This window comes from Lepidothrix coronata, unplaced genomic scaffold (genome assembly GCF_001604755.1).
Source record: "Lepidothrix coronata isolate B3197 unplaced genomic scaffold, Lepidothrix_coronata-1.0 Scaffold12, whole genome shotgun sequence".
NCBI classification, from domain to species: domain Eukaryota; kingdom Metazoa; phylum Chordata; class Aves; order Passeriformes; family Pipridae; genus Lepidothrix; species Lepidothrix coronata.
Genome location: NW_016690192.1, coordinates 2,452,571 through 2,473,854, shown reverse-complemented (window position 1 = coordinate 2,473,854; position 21,284 = coordinate 2,452,571). Strand labels below are relative to the sequence as shown.

Genomic DNA, 21,284 nt, shown 5'->3' with positions numbered 1-21,284 from the left:
TGTTTTTATGCTTAATTTTTCTGTAAACTTAAAAAGATGGATTAGTTTTCAAGCAAAGTGTCTGAGCTGTTTTTATGAATGTGATTTTTATTAATACCAGTGCTTGTGTGACTGAGATGAGAAGCTGCAGCAAGAGAATGGCAGCCCAGTTAGTCCAGTTCAGATTGCCAGAAGTTATGGCAGTAGGCAGTAGTGTTAGATGCCAGATAAAAAACTTTCTGTAGTGTTTAACTTTTTGTAGAAGAAATTTTCAGCAGTAAACTCAAAAGCTGCTTTCCACTTGCATGTGAACATGAGTGAGAATTTTTACAAGCCTTCTGGAACTTGTAACCTCATTGTTCTGTCAGGAACACAGCCTGGCTGTTTGATACTGGTGGTGAGCATCAAAAGTAACCAGAAAATATTGCTTACTGGTTAGCTGTGCAGCACTTCTGAAAAATCGTGGTATAAATATAATAGTTTTAAAAACAGAATTGGGAAAATTGTAAAAAACTTTGAAGCAAAATGTTGTTTTTTCTCCTTGCTTAGCTGTCTACTCAGATGTGGAGTCAGATTTTCATGCCAAAGTTCCTGTTGTCTTTTGCAAAGATGTTAAAAGGTATGTGTCACTGAAAAGGAGTGTTAAGGAGATACTGTTTCTACTCTACTCCTCACAGCAGCTGTTGCCTGCACTGCTGACAAGAACTGTTGCTGTAACATTGAGCTGACATTGCTGTTAAAAGGGAATTGCTCATACCTGAAAATGTAATCTAGAAAGAAAGCTACCTTTGTTTTTGTGCTCCATAAAACTCAGTTGTAGGAGTCTGAAAATAGTGTTCTACTTTGAGTTAACTAGGGGAAAAGTGGAATGGTTTTCAGTTGTTATTTAAAATTGCTGCCAGCAGTTTAAGCCAAGGCTTTAAAAACATTTTATAAGATCCACATTGCCAGAAAGGACACATCATCTGATAGTTTCAGTAAATTCCTAAGAAGCAGCAACCTCCAAAATGAAACAGGATTGCTTGACTGGCTGGAGGTACTGGTTGAAACTCTGGGGAAGTAAAGGCAACAAGGGTGGACATATCTTTTCCTGTGTTTGTAAGAGGATAGAAATAATTATTCTGAGAAGCAAAAAGAAAGTTTTTAGAGAGCTGTTTTGTGGACTTAACCAACTCTTAATATGCAGCAAGTCTGGAGTATTTATTTATTTGTTTCAGTGTTTGGAATGTAGACAATATACTTGAAGGTTGAATTGTGGAAGATAGCACAGTTAAGTAATGGCAGAACTTAGAGCAAATTCTTAATGCTGTTTTATATTTTTAGCTATAATTAACTTCTGTAAGTTCTAAATGAGTTAGTAGTAAAGAAAATGTAACTATGTTCTGTAGGTTTTGTTTCAAAAATTCGGGTTCTTGCATAGGGAGACGCTGACTCATGTTTTTGTTATGGTGGGTGTGATGCCCCACCTTCCCCTGTGCCCCAGGCATCATCTGTATCCACAGAGTGATAACCCTCTATCTGTTTTATGTTTGTAATTCCAGTGGTTTGACATGTAAAGTAAGTGCTAGAAATGATGTGGCTTGCCTTACAACTGACCTGCTGGCTGCACTTGGAAAACTGGAGCCTGTCCTTATTCCTTTGGTTTTGGCTTTCCGCTACTGGGCTAGAGTAAGTTATTTAATTATCCTCAGTGCTTATAATGGTCATTTCTTCTCTTTAAGTACTGCACACAATGCAATGTATAAACCAGATGAATATGTGTAAGTATAATGTATAAGTCACATGAATATGTCTGTAGGAAATACTTGATGACAGTAGTTCACCCCATCTCCCTACGAGAGGTGCTGCCGCACAGCAACACGTACCTGATAGCTGGAATTAGAAGCATGACAGAAATTAGAAGCATAAATATGTCCCACAATCACAAAATGTGGTGTATCTGAAGAAAATAATGTATAATAAAATAGTATAACTTAAGGCACTGTATGAATACACTGTATGAATGTAGTTTTTATTTTGTGGCGTGGCATGGCGACTGCAGTTCCTGAGAGACAGGATTTTCTGTTTCACTCTGTTTCTCACATTTCTTTAGTATTTGTCCTTTTATAATAGATCATAAATTAAAATGCTGGTTTTACATCAGAGATGTAATTATTTATTCTCTTACAGCTCTGCCACATTGACTGTCAGGCTGAAGGTGGCATTCCCTCATATTCCTTTGCCTTAATGGTGATATTTTTTCTTCAACAAAGAAAACCACGTATTTTACCATCCTATTTGGGCAATTGGGTAAGTGATTTGGTGATATAGTGACCTTATTGTTAACTTGTTGACAACATCTCTGTGTTCTGCAAGCTCATAAAATGTACAGTATTTGATTGCCAAAGAAATTGTAAATAAAATGCATTGGTAATTAATCCTCACAAAGATGATGTTTGATGATTCTTAAGACTTTTTTAAAAAGGCAATTGCTGTAGGCTCTGCAATTGTGTCATTCTGTATTTTAGACAAAAGGCAATTATTTTCTTCTATAGATTTCTGAATTTATTCCTCTGACACCAGTTACTCTTGAGGGGTATAAATACCACAATTGTCAGTGTTACCTTTGGTGAAAATGTTTGGTTGTATGTATTACATACAGTCTTGTTTCAGAGCCACTTTAATTGTTGTTAGATTGAAGGCTTTGATTCCAAGAGGCCAGATGACCACCAGCTGAAGGGTGTAGAAGATGATGAGTTTGTAAGGTGGGAGTACAAACCCCCAACAAACGGTGCAGCAAAAAACTCAGTTGGAGCAGAAAGTAAAGCTAAAGTTGAACAACAAAAAGGTGGTGGCAAGAAGGCAACAAGCTCAGAAGTGGACAACCAAAGTAATGGAAAGGAGAAACAAGGGATTGTAAGTCATGGCTTTATTTCATTGAAAAACATTTGCTACCTCTTATCCCTGTGTTTTCATCTTGAAACATTGATATTGGGTGGAACCAGGGAAAAAAAGGGGAATATTAATTTCTTATTGAAGCTGAGCATTCTTGTCCATGTTTTTCAGTCTCTCTTAGCACTCAAAACCCCTCACCAAGTTTCACTGGGGCAACTGTGGTTGGAACTTTTGAAGTTTTACACACTGGAATTTGCTTTGGAGGAATATGTCATCAGCATACGGGTACAGGAGCTCTTAACCAGAGAGAATAAAAACTGGCCTAAAAGGCGAATAGCCATTGAAGGTAGGATCATCCTTTCTGCTTCTGTATTCATCCTGCATTATCCTCTGTATTTACCTAGCACTTATCAGTCTGTTTCAAGAAGTCTGGACAATAAGTTTTTTTTTAATATATATTTTGTCAGCTACTTAGTTTGTTTAAAGACAAGTTTTCCCTGTTAAAAAAACAAGTCACAGAGCAATGCATGGCATTCTGAATTGGCCTTAAGAACAGAGAAATTGGATATTTGAGGAAGGTTAAGAAACCATGTAAGGTGATACTTTTATAAAAGCATAAATAACGACTTTTGAACACTTTCTAGAGATGTTGCTGAAGTGGCTTATCTGTAACACTTGAGGCGATGGAGAGGACAAAGAGAATCATACAGACAGAGAATGAGGTACTAAAGGTGCATTGAAGGATGAGTCAATAAGGTACAAGAAGAGTGAGAAGGAAAACTAAAACAGAGAAAAACAAGCAAGGAATTGTTGAGGCGTACGTTGAGTAGTGGGTCTTGAGATCGCTCCTGTGACTTTAATTTCCTCTCCTAATTCTTTTCCTCAATCACTTTTAGTTAGAGTTTAGTGAAATTAGAGTAGTGTTTGTTCAACATGTGGGATGGAAATGACAGGACAAATTGAGGAAGAAACAGGAAATAATTTCAAAAAAACCCAGATTACATTCTGGTTCTCACACCTGCTGTTGTTGGTCTCTTTGTGTTGTTTTTGTTTGCTTTATGGTTTTTAATTTTTCATTTTTGACTTTTTAATGTTAAGTTTGTAGCTGAAGTTACGAAGTGACAGAATCTCAGTTTGGTACTATCTTCCCAGGCAAACTTATAGCAACTATGCAGGTGCTCTTTTTGCTTGGAAAACATGTTTGATCTAGAAATCACTAGGAAGGACTAGGAATGAAACCTGGTGAGGTTGGTTCATGTAATCCTTATAACTTTAATGTTAAACTTAGACAAATTAATTTCTTAAGGGAAATGCAAATCCTTCTTCAGTGGACAAAGAAAGATTCTAGCAGACCTGTTTTTATTTTGTCTTCATATGTTCATTTTAATTTCTAGTTTAGAAATTGCTCATACTATAATGGTACAATATACCCTTGGTTTTCTTTTAAAATAACATTATTTATAATGGTTTATGATAGTCAGCCATTCATGGCTGCACATGAGTGTGTTTTGTATGGAAGGATTCTAAAAAAAAACTTGTGGGCCTCACATTCTCTTAAGTATATCCAAAACAGTTCTGTTTTGTTCTTTATATGCAGTTTTGTTCTTTTTAACTGCTATATAATAATTTAGGGATTTCAGCTACTTTGTGAAATGTAAAAGTTAAAGATTACTAGTGAAATTTTTCTTTTTTCTTTTCTTCCTAGATCCTTTTGCACTTAAGAGGAATGTTGCACGAAGTCTAAATAGCCAGATGGTATTTGAGTACATCCTGGAGAGATTTAGGACAGCATATAAATATTTTGCATGTCCACAAGGTAAAGATGGGATTAAATCCAAGCCAGATACCAAGAAAAAAGAAAAAGGGAAAATTAATAATAAGAAATCCACAAGATCTGAAGAGCCTGTAGCAAACTGTTGCCTTCCACAAGAGGAAAATGTTGTAGATAAACAAAATATAGGAAGTGGATGTAACATACCAGAGAATGAAGTTGAATGTAATCAAGTGGTAGAAGCTGTAGCCAAAAGTTGTACTTCCAAGGACATGGACTCTTTGCTCCTTCCAGCATTGGACTCTAGTTACGATGAAGACAAAGAAGAAGCTTTATCCCTTATTTCTAACGAATGCTGTGAATTAAAGCAAAAATCACCAGAAGAGAGGGATGATTTAGAAATCTCAGTTTGTGTAACTGAAGGTGAGCTCAGCCCCCACTGTAACTGCAGTGAACATCAGCCTGAGGACACCAACTCAAGCAATGACTTCTCTGACGCCGAGAGCAGGCAGAGCTCGGGCCCGGAGGCGTCTCCGCAGGCGAAGTGCACTGGCACACCAGCTACCTCGCCCCCCTGCACAGCAGGGGGGGAACCCCAGGATCTCAAAGATGAAGGCAGACTCTCCCCAGAAGAAATGCATTATGTGTTTGATAAGTTTATTTTTACTTCAGGAAAGGTAAGCAGTGCTGGCCGTGGGGCAGGGGGGTGTGACTTTTAAATCGCTCCGACTGTGGGCGGGTGGGTGGATGGCGGGAGGGTTGTTTCAGTCTGTGTTGGGAATGGCCCTTGTAGAGAACCTGTTATTCAGGACTGCAAAACACCAACCTGTGCCCCATTTGGGCCAGGTGGTCTGTTGCCCCCATCTTATGCAAAGCTTTTCGGTTTACACACACACAGATCATGGGGTTTATTTTTTGATTGTTTTGTGGGTTATTTTCCCCTTTCCTCTCCTGCTTACTTATAGAATTTCGAGGTGCTTTTAGGCACTGTGAGATCTTAATGCAGCCTACTGAGGGGTCTTCTGTTCTTTCCAGAGGCTTTGTTGTTGTTCATGTTAAATGTTCTTGGTTGCTTGGAATTGTTCGGTCTGCTGAACTATCTTAGGAGTAAAAAAATGCATTTGTGTGCTTTTTCCCCCAAAAGCCACCAACTATAGTATGCAGCATCTGCAAACGGGATGGACATTCCAAAAATGACTGCCCAGAGGATTTCAAGAAAATTGATCTGAAACCACTACCACCAATGACAGACAGATTTCGGGAAATACTTGATATAGTGTGTAAAAGATGTTTTGGTAAGTTCAGGAAGTGTTTGTACTCCACTGTATGCTGTGATCTGTAACCTGGAAAAGATAAAAACTGTATGACTAAATTACTTATTTACAATTATTTATAATTCAGTAGGGAGAAACTCTTCCAGGTGTCCTAGTCTACAAATTGATCAGTATTTTAATTTTCATATAATTCCTGGCTGTGATACCTTGTAACAGATTTGAAAAACTAATGTTATGTGGGATTTCTCACAGGATCTGTGAAAGTTACTGGTTTTTGTGCTTGTTCAAATTCTGTGGTGTCTTTTGGGAAAAGGCCCTTTTGGGTGCTGTGGTGGTTAACCTTGGCTGGATACCAGCTGCCCACCAGACCACTCTGTGTTTGAATAACTGCAATGAAATCCGATATCTTGAAATAAAACCCTGAAGACTCTAATGATATAAAAAGAAAAACACATATTTAAGGAAAGTAAACATAACAGAAAAAAATCCCAATCTTTTAATTAGCTGAAAGAGACTTTAGAGGTAGTTGAGTTTCACATCTGACTGTGTTTTAACTTATTTTTATTTAGATGAATTATCCCCTCCTTTATCTGAGCAACAGAACAGAGAACAAATACTGGCAAGTTTGGAAAGATTCATTCGAAAAGAGTACAATGGTATGTAACAGTAGGTAGAGATTCTTGGTAATGCTTTCTTCAGTCATGGTGTCCGGAGCATGAAGATATGATTGTATCATTTTATTTTCCTTGCTTTAAGCAGTGGCATCTCTTTTCCCTCTGTATGGAAAGCTATCTTGCAGACTTGACACTGAACATCCCTTCATGCTGTTCCATGGAAATGTCCCCAGAGTGGAGGAAGAGCTGCCAGAGTAGTAATGCAGACACAGGACTGTTGCAGTCAGGACAAAAAGAAAGTTTGGTTGGGTTTAGTGCTACCTTTGGTCGTGGGCCAAGGGCTGTTGTTGCTTAGTCACCAGTGTTTAAGTGTCTTAGAACTCTTAATGAGTTTATCTTCACATCCCTTTTATAAAACAGGCAAAGGTGTCTTGCTACAGTGATGGCGGTCAGAGCACAGAGGTGCAAAGTGATTTTTTTGTAGGTGGTGTAAAACAGTGCTAGAGCCCGGTACCAAACCCATGTGTCCTGAATTCCAGTCTGGGGAAGGCCATCTATTCTGTGTATTTGGCCTGTCATCAAGGAATTGTGAATTCCACTTCCATCCACTGGCTGTGCCTCCACTTACTGGCAGCAGCTGAGGATTGAGACCTCATACAAAACCTTGAAAGACTTAAGGTTTCCAATTCTATTAAAGGTTAGGAAAAAAGCTTTGAATAGGTGTTAGATATATTTTCCTAGCATTGGTTTCAGTTGAACAGAAAAATGTATTCTTTGCTGTTAGGAAGGAATTCCTCTTAACTACATAATTTTCCTTTCCTTTACAAGACTGAAAAGACACTGTAATACTGTGTTGTAAACAAAGAAATTGGGAAAGAATGTTCCATAAAGTATAGTAATCTTACTGCTTGTTTCTTTAAGAGTATGTTATGATTACAAAAACTTACTGGTTGACCAAATTTACCTTGGCACAGGAAAAATATACAACCTAGAAAGAGTATGAGTGGAACTGGAAATTTTACTTGGGCTGCCTTAAGAGTAGCTCTGTCTTATCTATGGAATGAAGCTGTACTGGTGACTGGGTTTGCACATTATTTTGATTTGTTTAAAACAGCAAAGTGCTGTCACATACATTGCACCACGTTTAGAGGTATCATTTAAGGATTATAGTAACTCTGTAATACACCTCAGTCATAAAAAATTACATGGGCTTTATCCTGCCTTACTTTCTGTAAATAATTTTTGAAGTATTATGCTTCCTCCTTTATCAAAGCTGAGGTCTTTGAAGTGACATTGGAAGCTCTCTCTTAATGCTCATTTTTAGGGGCACCTGCACATTGCAGTTAAGAAATATTGCATAGTAAGCACTTAACCATTAAGCTGTAATAGAATTTACCTTTCTTTGTGTATACTTTTGATTAGACAAAGCCAGGCTTTGCTTATTTGGCTCCTCAAAGAATGGGTTTGGATTTCGGGACAGTGATCTCGATATCTGCATGACACTGGAAGGCCATGAAAATGCAGAGGTAAGAGTTTTGAAATTGATGAACTCTGCTATTTTAAATTCAAGAATTCTTTAAGATTTTTTAATTCAGTTTAGATTTCTGACCACAGAAAAGGTAGGATTTGCTAGTAGCACATTAGTTTGTTGCACTCTGCACAATTGAAGCAAGATACAGCCTGTTTTACTTTAATGTCCTATAGACACACAGCTAGTGTACTGAAGATCTCCACATAGAGCATAGAGTCACCAGTTTACTTAAATCCATGTGCTTGCTTATTGCCAGTACATAGATTCTCCTCTTTGAAATATATGTCATAGTAAATGTGCTTGTTGGAATAGGATCCATGTTTTAATATCTGAAGCTGTGATATTTCTTCTTCCTAGAAATTAAACTGTAAAGAAATAATAGAAGGTTTGGCAAAAGTTCTTAAGAAGCATCCAGGTAGGTGCTTTAAAATATTACTTGTTTTGTAGGTAGATTTACTATAAATGTAGTTAATGGAAATGTTTTATGTACTAAAGTGTTGCTTCCCCAGGTCTGAGGAACATCTTGCCTATAACAACAGCCAAAGTGCCTATAGTAAAGTTTGAACACAGACGGAGTGGCTTAGAAGGAGATATCAGTTTGTACAATACACTGGTGAGCATCTGCTTGGCTTTTGTGTTCAAAGAAAGCTTTTTCATTCTTTCTACCTCCCTCAAACAGTCATTCAAGGGAATAATTTTGAAATCAGAATGAAAATGATTTTGTGTGTTTGGGTTTTTTTCCTGCATTATTTAAATTCAGTGGCCCACACCCTCAGCCCAACCAAGTATGACCTGATGGCAGAGCAGGTCATGGCACAGAAAGCCTTCTTCTGTGGATGCTTCTGAAAGCTGTTAGTGCCACATCCCCTATGACCTGTCTGCCAGCAGGAATAGTACAACTCCTTCCAGCTTTCACCCAGCACAGCAAAATTGCACAATTTCTTCTGTAATGACTCACATTCCCACCAGTTTGATTTTACTTTTCCTTCTTCCAGGCACAGCATAACACAAGGATGCTGGCTACATATGCAGCTATTGACCCTAGAGTGCAATATCTGGGCTACACAATGAAAGTTTTTGCGAAGGTAATAGAAAAAGAAAGTACTTATTTGTGTAACACAGGTTTTCCTGCTACTGAGTTTGCCTTTTACTAATACCAACTGAAAAGGAGACAGTAGAATGCTGTGTCCATATCTGGGACAAGCCCAGGGATTACTGCCGCTTTCTTCTGGTGTACTTGCCTTATTTTACTTGATGTAAAAGTCAAGAGTAGATAGGTAAGGGGTGATGGATGAATGCCTGAATCTCTACTAGATATGCTTAGGACATACACCTGACTTTAAGAGTTTGGAAATACCAAATACCAAATCTGCTGCATCTTTTGTTATGATGTTCTAGTTGAAACTTGGTGTTGCTTTTTATTCAAGCTGCACTATTAAATACACTCCCCAGATACATCCAAAGAAAGCTTAGTGAACTGGGGCAAATCTAAAATGGCTTATGGAGAGTGCATCATGCTACCAGAAGTTCATGTAATAAAATACCTCAAGATGAATAAAATAACTTTGTGCCAGAATGCAATGGACATGTTCATTGTTCTGTCACCAAGACAAGGAGTGATTGTTGTCTTGGTGTGGTCACAGTAGGGCACAATATTGCCATGTCTCTTCTGTGTCCAGATTAAAAATGCCTTGTGTTGATAATAATGAGTCTTACCTTTTTTAGTAACCTTGCATACTGTTGTGTACATTCTAAAAATTTTACTGTGAAGATCGAATTTCCAAGTTGTGGGATTTACACTCCTGAATGTATATGCAAAATGCTTCCTCCTCTGCTTGCACTGGCAGAAAAACCAGGAACAGCTGTCACTGCTGCTGTTAATGTGAAAGTAATTTGTGAATCCCTGTTTTTTCCAGACCTAGGAGGTTAAAAATGTGTTGTTTGTTATGACACAGGCATGAAACAAAGGATATCTTAGATGCAGGTGCTGTGGAAAGGTTATACTGTAATAAGATCCTCAAGCATAGTAAGGTAATTCCATGATCAGAGGGTCATAGAGTGGTTTGGGTTGGAAGGGACCTTAAAGCTCCTCTAGTTTCAACCCCTGCCATTGGCAGGACTGTTTGTTCCACAGTGTTGTGCAGGCTGGACTGTGGTTCATTAGGGATGTGTTTATATGCTTGCAAAATGCCACCTATTGCCTAAGTTGCCAGCACAACATGGAAATACTTGCCTATTAGTTGATTATTTTTTTTAAAAAAGGGAAAGGGGAACCAAAGTAAGGAATCATAGAAACAGCTTGAGTAACATGAGTTTAGCAAAATTAAATTTTACAGTGTCGAAACCTGGGATTTCTGTTTTGGGGGTTTTGATTTGTTTTTTTTCAATTTGGCACATTATAATTAAAAAAAAAATTATTTTGGCTAAGAGAAGCTTTTCTGTTGTTATGTTAGTCAGTTATGCTGTGGATTTGCCAGATGGCAGTTGACTCTAGAGAGCATTTATTTTTCAGGCTTCATAAACCAATTTTTAGTTATGAGGTGAATGTATTTGCTGTTACTGGTGGGGTTTCTGTTTGCTCTCTGACATAGTTGTTAGTCTGGAATAATAAAATGTGAATTCAGTGTTTTGTTTGCAATGTGTTTTCGCAGCGCTGCGATATTGGTGATGCATCCCGTGGGAGTCTGTCCTCCTATGCCTACATCCTTATGGTTTTGTACTTCCTACAGCAGAGAAACCCACCAGTTATTCCAGTTCTTCAGGAGGTAGGTTTGCAGAGTATGAAGCTGTGAAAATAGATGCACCTTTTCTTCAAGCCAAATATGAGAAGTCTGGGCTTTTAGGATCAGGGGGGTTGAAGGAAATATGGGGCCCTTCAAATTAGCAGCTTCTTAACTCCCACTTGGTTTTAGTTGGTAAAACTTACTGAGAAAATTAGATCAAATTTGGAGATCTGTTGGGCCTAAGTTCTACTGTTACATTTACTCTGGGATTTTAGTCTTATGATGATATTTATATGCTGAACAGGATAGAAAAAAATTGGCAGGTGGTAAGGAGAGAAGGGAATTGTAATTGTGAGACTGCACCAGATGCTCCTGAAATGTGAGTCCAGCTCTTCAACCAATTATTGTCAGAAGCATTATTTATTGCTCAACACTTTATCTGTAAGAGAAAAAGTTTGTTTTATTATTTGGTAAGGGGTAAAAAAAATATAATTGACCTTTGGTACAACTTTAGAGGTAATATTTCATGTGTGCCAGGAAACTTTATAAAGAAAATAACGTTCTGTACCTCCATTGTATGGGTGGGGAAAATTAAAATTAGACAGCTCTCTGCCTCTTCCTGGAGACATACTGGAACTCCCAAGCACGTCTGAAAATTATCCCTTTCTGACTTTTTTACTTTCTGTGCAAGAGGAAAATTGGCTTAAGCATTGCAGCTGAGACTCATAGAGTTTCTTGCTGATTCTTTAGTAGTGGTTGGGAGTTGTTATTTTATTGCTACCCTGAGAGTGCATTTAAATAACAGTGGAATTTCCCCTTGGCTGTGCTAAAGTCAAAATGTAATAGAAATCATATAAAGTCTCCTTAGAGACTCTGTGGGCAAGAGGGATGTTGGAATCTTGACAAGGTAATTCAGTCATGTTTCCTTAGTTGCAACGAACAAGTAAAAATTAAGTATCCAAATAATTTGAGAGAGGTACAGCAATAATGCAAAAAGACTTTCAGACTTTTTACCAATGGGAAATTCTGTCTGTATAAGAAGTAACAGTTAAAATATTTTTATTTTTGTATTATTTTTAACAGCAAAACTCAAAGTGTTTTATGGTGACTTGGACTTAAGAGTAGTGACTGTGCCCTCTCTATTTTGGCAGATATTTGATGGCAAACAGATTCCACAGAGAATGGTGGATGGATGGAATGCTTTTTTCTTTGATGACATGGAAGAATTGGTAATATTCTAATTCCAGAAGAGTCACTAAAACTTAAACCTTGTTTTTATGGGAAAGTAATAAATTTCTAGCAGTGTAATATATGACTATTAAACTTCCATATCCATAATTAGAACTTCCCAAATGAGTCCCGTTTTACTAAAATGGGTGTCTGCTTTATCTTGGTTTAAGTCATTTCTAAATAACATAAAGCAGGAAAAATACTTTTTATTCTCAAAACCAGTCCAGAATTAGTCTTAACTGTAGTGATTTAACCTTACTTTAACTAAATGAAACCAGACTATTCATGGCAGACAGACTCGTAATTAGAGAGACATAGCAGGAGAAGAAGTACTTCAGTAACTGTAGCTGCATAAGGTGTCTCCAATTGCAGAAGAAGCGTCTGCCTTCCCTTGGGAAGAACACTGAATCCCTTGGAGAGCTCTGGCTGGGCTTGCTGAGATTCTACACTGAGGAATTTGACTTCAAGGAATACGTGATCAGCATCCGGCAGAAGAAGCTGCTGACGACGTTTGAGAAGCAGTGGACGTCCAAATGCATTGCCATTGAAGGTGCTGCTCTGCTGGGTTGCCTTGCCATTAACGAGGGAGTAATGTACTCTGGTGCTGGAGACTCTGTTCTCTTTGCACAGGATCTTTGTGTGAGGAAACTACCAGCAGTGTTTTAAAAAAAGTCCTACAGCTCCCAAAATAAGATTAGACTCATAACTTTTACTAAATGTCAGTAAATCACTCTTCTTACTGTATTATGTTTCAAAACACTCAGCATTGCTTTGCTATAGTCTACTCTGTGAATGCATTCAGAATGGAATTCTCTGCATTCAGATAAAAACAAATCTGTTGCAGCATGTATTTTCCAACACGGATTTGGTTTTCTCCCTTCTTTGCACAGATCCTTTTGACTTGAATCATAATCTCGGTGCTGGAGTCTCTAGAAAAAGTAAGCCTTTAATGTCTGCTAATGGTTAATCTTCACTGAGTTGTGCCTTTTCTGTTGTTTTCTAATAACTTTGTCTTTCTTCAATAGTGACCAATTTCATAATGAAGGCATTTATCAATGGCAGAAAATTATTTGGCACCCCATTCTACCCAGCTGTTGGAAGAGAAGCTGTAAGTTTTCAGAGCTTTTAAAAACTTTAGGTTTTTTTCACTTTCCTTTGTCCACTGAATTGATGCACCCAAGGCAAATCTCTTGTGTGTATTTATCAATTTGGTATGCACAATATATGGAATTATACTGCATAAAATGTACAGCTTAGTATTGGGCTCCTGCAATATAAAATTCACAGGAGTAGTTGGATGGGTGATAGGTATTTTTGGGGACAGCAGACTTAATTTGGTTTTTATTTTTAATAAAACTTCTTGTGTGATGTTAAGTATTGCAGAAAACTGCAAATTTGGCTATAAAACCCAGAAACAGCTTTAGGAACTTTACTAGCTGTTTGTGTAGCTAAAGCAAACATATTCAAGAGATGTTACACTGTTTATTTTTCCAATTGGGGGATAGTAAGAGTTGCTGCTTAAGGAAGGAGAAGGATGATAATTGACCATTTTATTAACAGTTGATCTTCAAAATTTGCACAGTTAGTTGGGGTCAGGAATGTGTTCATGAAACGTTATATTGGAGAAAGTGCTCCTCTGTGCTCCAGGGTCCAGTCACTGAGGTGTAATAGGCAACTGTTTTTTTTTTTTTTTAGTATGAGCAAATAAATCAGCTGGAATTAGTGCTTTTAACATCAACTTAGAAAGGTGTTTCCTAAAACAGTTCAGGGGATTTTCTCCCACTGACTCTTAACCAGGCTTATGATTGTAATGAATTTTAAAAATCTTTTGAAAACTTTTATTTCCCATCATCCTTCCCTATCTTCTCTTTTCCATTTGCTTGCTTTGACTGTGGTTTTTTTTCAGAGTTTGTACCTCTGTTTTAGTTTTTCAAGCAAGACAGTACTTTCACAATATTTATGTTGCTCAGAGGCTGTAGACTGTGGCCTTTGTGCTGACACACATCAGAACTGCAGCTGTCCTGAGCAAATTCCAGGGGAGGGGAGGATTACAGGTCAGTCTGCAGATGCTCCATCTGTTCCCCACCTGAGCTTTGTTCTGTCCAGGGGGATATAATCATGTCATTTGGGAAGGGACATTGGCTGCTTTGAAAAGAATTCAAGCAGTGACTCAGACACCAAAATAGATCAAACTTGCCCTCTGAAGAGCCTTTGGGGAGGTGTAAGGTAAGCAGCAAGCTGAAGCCTGGACGAGCTGTTCCACAAATTCAGCCTCTGGCCCTGAGACCAAACACCCCTTTTTAGCCCAGGCTGCTCCATGTGTCTGCAAGAGCTGCCATTATCTAGGGGAAGAAAAGGACCAGGTATAATCCAAGAAGTAGTAACATTTAAGGAACAATAGGAGATGAAAGCTGTCCATTATGCTTCCATTTCCCAGTCTTGTAAGTGAATGGTTTATACATTTTGTCTGTCTGATGTGTTTTTATAGGAATACTTTTTTGACTCAAAAGTGCTGACAGATGGGGAATTGGCACCCAATGACAGATGTTGTCGTGTCTGTGGAAAAATTGGTCACTACATGAAAGACTGTCCAAAGAGGAGGAGGTGAGTAATATAGAAAGCTATCATAAAATCTTTGAGATTCAATCAGAAAAGATTTGGATATTTGAAGATTTAATGGAAGTGAAAAAAAAATCGCTGAATTGAAGAGAAAATCAAAGCTTCGTATCTGATCTTCAATTTCCCATCCTTTCTTAAGACAGTTTCTGATCATCTCTTTAAGTCTTAGAGTGCTTATGCAAGCACACACAGAGTAAAATCAAGTCTATAATATGTTAATATGTAGTCAAGCTTAACTTAACATTTCGATCACTAAATTATCTTTTCATAGTGTAAACATTCAGATGGAGGCCATATTACCTGGCTGCACAGTTTGTCATGTATTAAAATGGATTTCCTGTAGTGATCATGTTCAGAAGACAGTGTTGTATTTGAATTGTTCTGTAAATCTGATAACATACATGTGCAAGACAGGTAAAAGTTCATTTATTCAACTCTAGGAATAGTTAAAATGTACAGAGTTAAGGTGCATTTCTGTAACATCATATTGGTGCCAGTCACTTGGTGATCTCGCACTTGTACATTGATTTCATTCATTAATTTTGGATCCAGAACTCCTTCAAAAAGAGTCTCCAGTACCTGCAGGTTGGTATCTCCAGAGAGAGTTTAGCAGGAATTGACAGAGAATGTGCCCTCCTCTCATTTTTTACAGCTTTGCATTTTTAATGCAAAGGTTGTCTCACTCCTCCTAAAACCTGTTGAAGCCCTTAGAATGCAGATTACTGTCTGGGCTTTTTTCATGTGCTCCTTATTGTCAGTTGTGTGCTCCATAATTCTTTGAAGGATTCGTGGTTTCTTCCCGCTACAAAGTCCTTATTTTCCAGCCTTTTGTTCAGTCATCAGAGTTCAAGATACATGAACGTGGACTGGAACTCTTGAGGTCACAGGTGGACTATTTCTTTCAGCTGCTCTCTGAACAAGCACTAGCACATTGAATTGCATCACTTTTTTCCCTACATCTGCCTCAGGAAAAGAAGTTGTGATCTGCTCTTCACACAAACTGCTTTTATAGCACAGTTACACAGAATCTCTGTCAAATTGAATATACAGCTCACAAAATAATATTAATATGTAACAATCCTACAGTTACCTTGTGGAAAAAGACCTTTACTTCTTGTCTTCGTTCCTGATCCCTAGTTCTTCTCCTGTTGTATTAGTACAAAGTGTTTGAAAGAGCCTTGGTCCTTTCTTTCACATCCTGTCTAGACTCAGACACTCTTGTAGAGAAATATGTCCTCCCCAGTCAAGGGGAGATTGTATCTACAAGATCACTTGTTTTGGGTATATTCTGACTCAGTGGCATTGCTGCATAGAACTACTCCCAAGCTACCTGGCAGGCTAAGCCTGCTTAACTGCAGGCATAGTTCTGCACTAATACAGTCAGACAGCTTTGGGACAAGTCTGAGGAGCTTCTAAGTTCATTAAGTTTATACAAACAGGTTGTTAACCAGCCCAGAATCCGAAAGGGATTCCTGAGATACTTGTGTTCTGGTACAGCTGTTGGTTGTGTAACCATTTCCTTTGAACATACCAATGGAACAACTCCACAGGGATTTGGGTCTGTGTGTGTGGTTTGGTGATATTGCTAATACAAATTATTCTTCAGGTTGAAGAAAAAGGAGAATGAGAAAGATGATGAAAAAGAAGTGAAAGAAGATGACAGAGAAACAAGAGAGAAAAGGTGTTTCATCTGTGGGGATGTGGGTCATGTTAGGAGAGATTGTCCTGAATTCAAACAGACCCGTCAGAGAAATAACAGCATGCCAGGTAAGTTAGTTTGTGTTGTTAGTCTAATTTGAAAGTTCTGAGATCTGTTTTCTCTACATTTTTGTACAGACCTGGTAATTAACCTAAAAAAAATCCTAAAAAAATTAGTTGAAGCCCATTCAACTAATATTTTCAGTCATTGGTTTTAGTCTAAGAGTTGCTTTTCTTCAAGGGGAGTAATGTCTCCTGAAGTACAGGAGACATTACTTTGCATGGGTGGTAAAACTGTACTCAGCAGTAAGTATAGTGGACTTCAGGGTATGGCATTACCTGTCTGCCACTCACACTGGATGCATTTAGAAGTAGTAATAATAATCATAATAATTGAATGCATTTCCTCTTCCAAATGTTTCTCAAATGTTAGCTAACCCTCCACCATCTGTGAGAGGTAAGTAAATGTATTTTCACCAAAAATCACCAAAAAAGTGTACAGGTGAATTAGGAGGCTAGATCCAGCTTTCCAATTCCTGATAGTACTTAGAGATTGGCTAATTTGCAAACCCATTCAACTTAGGCCCTTAGGTGCCTGTGCTACTAGAGAAAGTAGAGAAAGCATTTGTAGAAGAACTTCAGAGGGAACCTTGCTTCTTTTCTGTGTTCTATTATCCTTTACTCTTTTTTTTCCTTTACTTTCTTTGCCCGAAAGTTTCTGCCGTTGCAATTTAAAATGCCACTGCTTACAGTAGTAGTGTGGAAACCCACCTGATAGCAAAGTGAGCCTTGTTCATGCTAGAATTCGTTTTACTCAGAAATAGATTTTGTGTTTAGCTGCTGTACCTGTTAGTGTTGTCTGTTGCCAGTAGAGGGACAGATTTTCGCTTAAAGGAGAGGTTCAAGTGATTTATTTACTCTGTCAGATGAGTTATTGCTGCCTCCCAGTTCTGTTCATTCTGTGTCACCTGTAACCTGTGGTTTGTATTGACACTTTTGTTCCCTGCTCAGGCACCCAGCTGGTCCGGAGCATGGTGAATTCCCAGCTGGTGGCCGTGAGCCAGCAGCAGGTGGAGCGGCCCCTGCGCACGAGACAGTCCTCGGAATGTGTAAGTTCAATGAGCTGGGGGTTGAAGTGAGCTGGAGCAAACCAGCCATGCTGGGAACAGCTTGGTGTGTATTTCCTCAGATTCTGGCCTTTATAATGACAACATTGCACTCTGCCACTTCATGAAACTTTGATTTGTAACAGTGTCTCTGGGAGAGCATTTATGGCTTTTCAATGTGGAAACCTCATAGTCAAAATTCATGTGAGATACCTTGCGATTCTGAAAGGACAGGTTTAAGATAGGAAGCCTTTCTGAGTCTTGTGTTTAGCTATTCTGGCAGTGTTCTGGAGCTACTGAGGGAGGTAAAGCATAACTCATTGTTGACATGCTGGAAACTGAGGGTAGTGACAACCATGACTCTGTAGTTTAAGAGGACTGTCTTCAAAGGACTGTCATGGACAGACAGGGAACTCAGATGCATCAGACTTCAATCAAAAGTCTGCCAGAGAACACTAGAACCACAAGCAGAACAAAGGGGAAATTTTTTGTAGTTTCATCTTAGAATTTGTTCAAGTCTCTGTAGAACTACATAAAATATGTTTAACCTACTTCTAAGTGTAGATGGGTAGCAGAGGGTATTTGAGCAAATACAGCTGCTGGCATTTAATATTTTTGGAGTACAGAATACAGCAGAAATTCATTTGTTTTAAGCTGTTAGTCTCAGAAACATGTGCCTGCTAATGAAGCAGGCAAGTAAGCAAACAGTAATCAGGGCTGCTGATCTCGAATGCTCTAACTGATCAGCAAGCGTTTATTGGAATGTTGGCTCCAGTAACAGACACCTTATGACATTATTTTTACTATAATAATATGCTGCTAAGGAGGGATTGATACAGCCCTAGTTTAAGTGAAGGGCTGAACATGTCACAGGAGAATTTTTTTGGGAGCCTTGTATTTCTTCTTGGGAAATTGAAGCTGGGTATGTGGGTGCGCATACAGGCAGACACATGTGCACTGGATCTACTGCTTGTGCACATTCTTGTGTCCCCTGAACTGTCCCCATTGACTCTCCGTGTGTTGCACGGTTGTCATTTGGCCAGGATTTCTTGATGAATATGTGCTGTGCAGGAATTGTTTGAGGAGAATGGGAAGGGGGAATATTAGTGAAGCAAGAGGTAGAGAATAGGAAGCAGATCAAGAGGCTGGAGCTTAACACTCTTCCAGTCCTGCTGCTGATATGTCCAGTGCATGCTTGTGGTGGGTTAATGTTTTCGGGAAGGCCGTAATTTGTGCATGTGCTTTATTTTTATAGCATTTAAACTGTTAAACTAGTGGTCATCTTTCAAATCCCAGTTTTACCTTCTCTTCTTGTTTTGATAGAAAGGTATAGGAGGCACTCACACAGGGACAGTTGGAATAGCAGCAGGGAACAATCCCACCTTCTGGGCTTTTTCCCAGGCACAGACACAGAGCATGCTGCTAGAAGGAATGCTCTCGCATGGGGAAGTCCTGCAGACCTCTGGTCATTGGAGAGAAGTGACTGCCAATTTAAATGGACAGGGGAGCAGTCATGGATAGGGACAAGCTGCAGAGACCTTTAACTTGACGTGTTTGACAGCAGCTGAGGCACTTGGAGCTTGGCTGTGTGCTGTAGTCGATGGAGAGAAGACTCAATCTTGGGGGGAGAATGAGATCTGAGATTCAGGTAATCCTCTCTGGTTTAGGTACTTGTCTGTCATTTCACTGCCTTTTTGGAGGCACTTATCTTATGCCATCAGCATCTTGTCTCAGTGCTTAGAAACAGATTTAGTTAATCCAGATATTGGTATTAAATATTGGCAGATAGATTGGGGAACTCTTTTCTCAGCCACTCCAGTTCTTGAAGTGCTTCCTTTCCTAGTTGCAATTCCAAACAGTTGAAATGGCCTTGTGCCTGTTTCTTTTGCTGATAAAGGAAAAGCTTTGCAAACGTTCTGCCAAGGCTGTAATAATTGATATTTCTGTGCCTTTAGCCATGGCCTAACATCAGGTTATGAAGGTTGAAACTGGGTTTTTGGAATTTGCATTTCTTCTTTAACAGATTTTAAAAATTGGAAAAAATAGTAGGAGCTTTGGAATTACTTAAAAAACTGTGTGTAGTAATAAGAACCACTCTATTTAGAAATAAGGCAATTAGTTAATGAGATTCTGGGTTGTAGTAAATAAGTAGGGTGGGGAAAACACTGATTAAAAATCAGAAACAGATGTGTGAGTAGTCTAATGACAAGCTTGGGGCTAATGTTTGCTCAGAATGATGTTTCTCATGGTGGGATGTGCCACATTAACAAATCAAATTATCTGCTGGTAAAAGTCAGTGTCAGTGGAACTGCACACTTACTGAAACCAGCAGAAACTTGGGTGCAGTGTTTGGGGTGTTGCTGGGGAGGGCTTTGCCTTTTTTATGAATAGTCTAATACAGTGGGTGCTTATTAAAGAAAACCACCGTTAAATAAGTAGTGAACTAATCAGAAATACATTTTTTTTCCCCTCCAGTCTGATTCGCATCAATCATCTTACTCTCCACAACCTCAGCAGTTTACCCAGAACTCCTCTCAGCCAGCCTCCATTAACCAGACTCAACCACAATCAATATCCCAGTCTAAGCATGTTCCACAGCCACAGCAGGGTGCACAGCCACCCCATCAGGTCCAGCTGCCTTTGTTTAACTTTCCCCAATCTCCCCCAGGTCAGTATTCCACCTTGCATAACCTGGGACTGCTTCAGATGCACCATCACCAAATTCAGCTTCCCAACACTTCTTGGCCCATTCATGGGCCTGTTATTCACTCTGCACCGGGTAACCCTCCTCATTCTACAAATGTTCCATTTTCTATGAGATCCGGCAGCAGCAGCACCACAAATAACCAGAGCAGTGTAAGCTTGAATGATCCCAGTATCATCTTTGCACAGCCTGCTGCCAGGCCCATGGGAATCCCCAGCACTTCTCATGAGGGACACTGGCACAATCCTGTGACTCCAAACTCACTGGTGAACAATGGCACTGTGGGGAATTCAGGTAACTCTTCTCTGTTGTATCAAACCTCTCGCACTTTGTGTACCAGTGTTAAGTGTTACAGAAACAGCTAACTCTTGCAACTTTTTTTAAATATGATGCTTAAGAAACTAAACCTTTACCTTCAGTGTCTTAACATTTTCATAGGAAAAAAAAATTAGCCAGGTTCTGTAACTGTGACTTTGAAGCATTGGTCCTGTCTGCCCTTATGGCTGTGCAACAGTGAGAAATCCTGCATTCAACTGAGAAATGTCCTAATCGTTGTTTGAGTCTAAAGCACATTGCTGTGAATATGCTGATAAATAATGGTTTTGTTGTGTCATAGAATCATAGAAACATTAAGGTTGGAAAAGGCCTGTAGGATCAGTATGTTGTTACATAGTTTATTAGATAAATGCCGAGACTGCAACCAGGAACTTAGAGACTGGTAGGATTATAGCTGTGCGAGTTGAATATTGCCTCCTTGCATTTAGGACAATATCACATCATCTTATCCATCCTTTGTTCCTAGAGTTTATCCTGCCACATTCAACTTCCATAATCTCTATGTCAATTCCTGAAAATACATATTCCTGCAACAAGTGGACAACAGCCTCTTGCCTCATAGTTAAGCCAAGTGTGTTTGAGGCTGAGAAAAAACAGTATATAATAATTACAGCCCATTCAGTTTTCTCTGCAACATGAACTGTGGCAGCCCCTAAATTTTAACTGTTATCTGCAGATCGTGATAATGGTCTCCTGATTTTATTCTGAGTGTGTAGCTCTTCCTGTGTTTAAAAAAAACCACATCCATCATACAACATAGTGGTGCAGTTCTTCACAAGGAGGAAATTCTGAGTCTCCTCCCCAGCCCTTCTCTCACTAATAAGG

At 38.9% G+C, this 21,284-nt stretch overlaps 1 protein-coding gene across 2 annotated transcripts in view; it reads left to right on the top strand.

The window, feature by feature from the left end:
- Positions 1 to 21,284, top strand: part of ZCCHC11 (zinc finger CCHC-type containing 11) — a 43,919-nt gene that overhangs the window by 19,526 nt on the left and 3,109 nt on the right. For both annotated transcript variants that reach the window (XM_017805523.1, XM_017805521.1), the window contains exons 8-28: positions 529 to 598; positions 1,521 to 1,647; positions 2,149 to 2,268; positions 2,653 to 2,874; positions 3,025 to 3,199; positions 4,559 to 5,301; positions 5,769 to 5,919; positions 6,468 to 6,554; positions 7,935 to 8,038; positions 8,401 to 8,458; positions 8,553 to 8,656; positions 9,039 to 9,128; positions 10,695 to 10,808; positions 11,918 to 11,995; positions 12,369 to 12,546; positions 12,887 to 12,934; positions 13,022 to 13,104; positions 14,485 to 14,600; positions 16,222 to 16,382; positions 17,325 to 17,422; positions 19,895 to 20,417. In XM_017805523.1, coding sequence (XP_017661012.1) covers positions 529 to 598; positions 1,521 to 1,647; positions 2,149 to 2,268; positions 2,653 to 2,874; positions 3,025 to 3,199; positions 4,559 to 5,301; positions 5,769 to 5,919; positions 6,468 to 6,554; positions 7,935 to 8,038; positions 8,401 to 8,458; positions 8,553 to 8,656; positions 9,039 to 9,128; positions 10,695 to 10,808; positions 11,918 to 11,995; positions 12,369 to 12,546; positions 12,887 to 12,934; positions 13,022 to 13,104; positions 14,485 to 14,600; positions 16,222 to 16,382; positions 17,325 to 17,422; positions 19,895 to 20,417 — 3,450 coding nt within the window. The remainder of the gene's footprint in view (positions 1 to 528; positions 599 to 1,520; positions 1,648 to 2,148; positions 2,269 to 2,652; positions 2,875 to 3,024; positions 3,200 to 4,558; positions 5,302 to 5,768; positions 5,920 to 6,467; positions 6,555 to 7,934; positions 8,039 to 8,400; positions 8,459 to 8,552; positions 8,657 to 9,038; positions 9,129 to 10,694; positions 10,809 to 11,917; positions 11,996 to 12,368; positions 12,547 to 12,886; positions 12,935 to 13,021; positions 13,105 to 14,484; positions 14,601 to 16,221; positions 16,383 to 17,324; positions 17,423 to 19,894; positions 20,418 to 21,284) is intronic.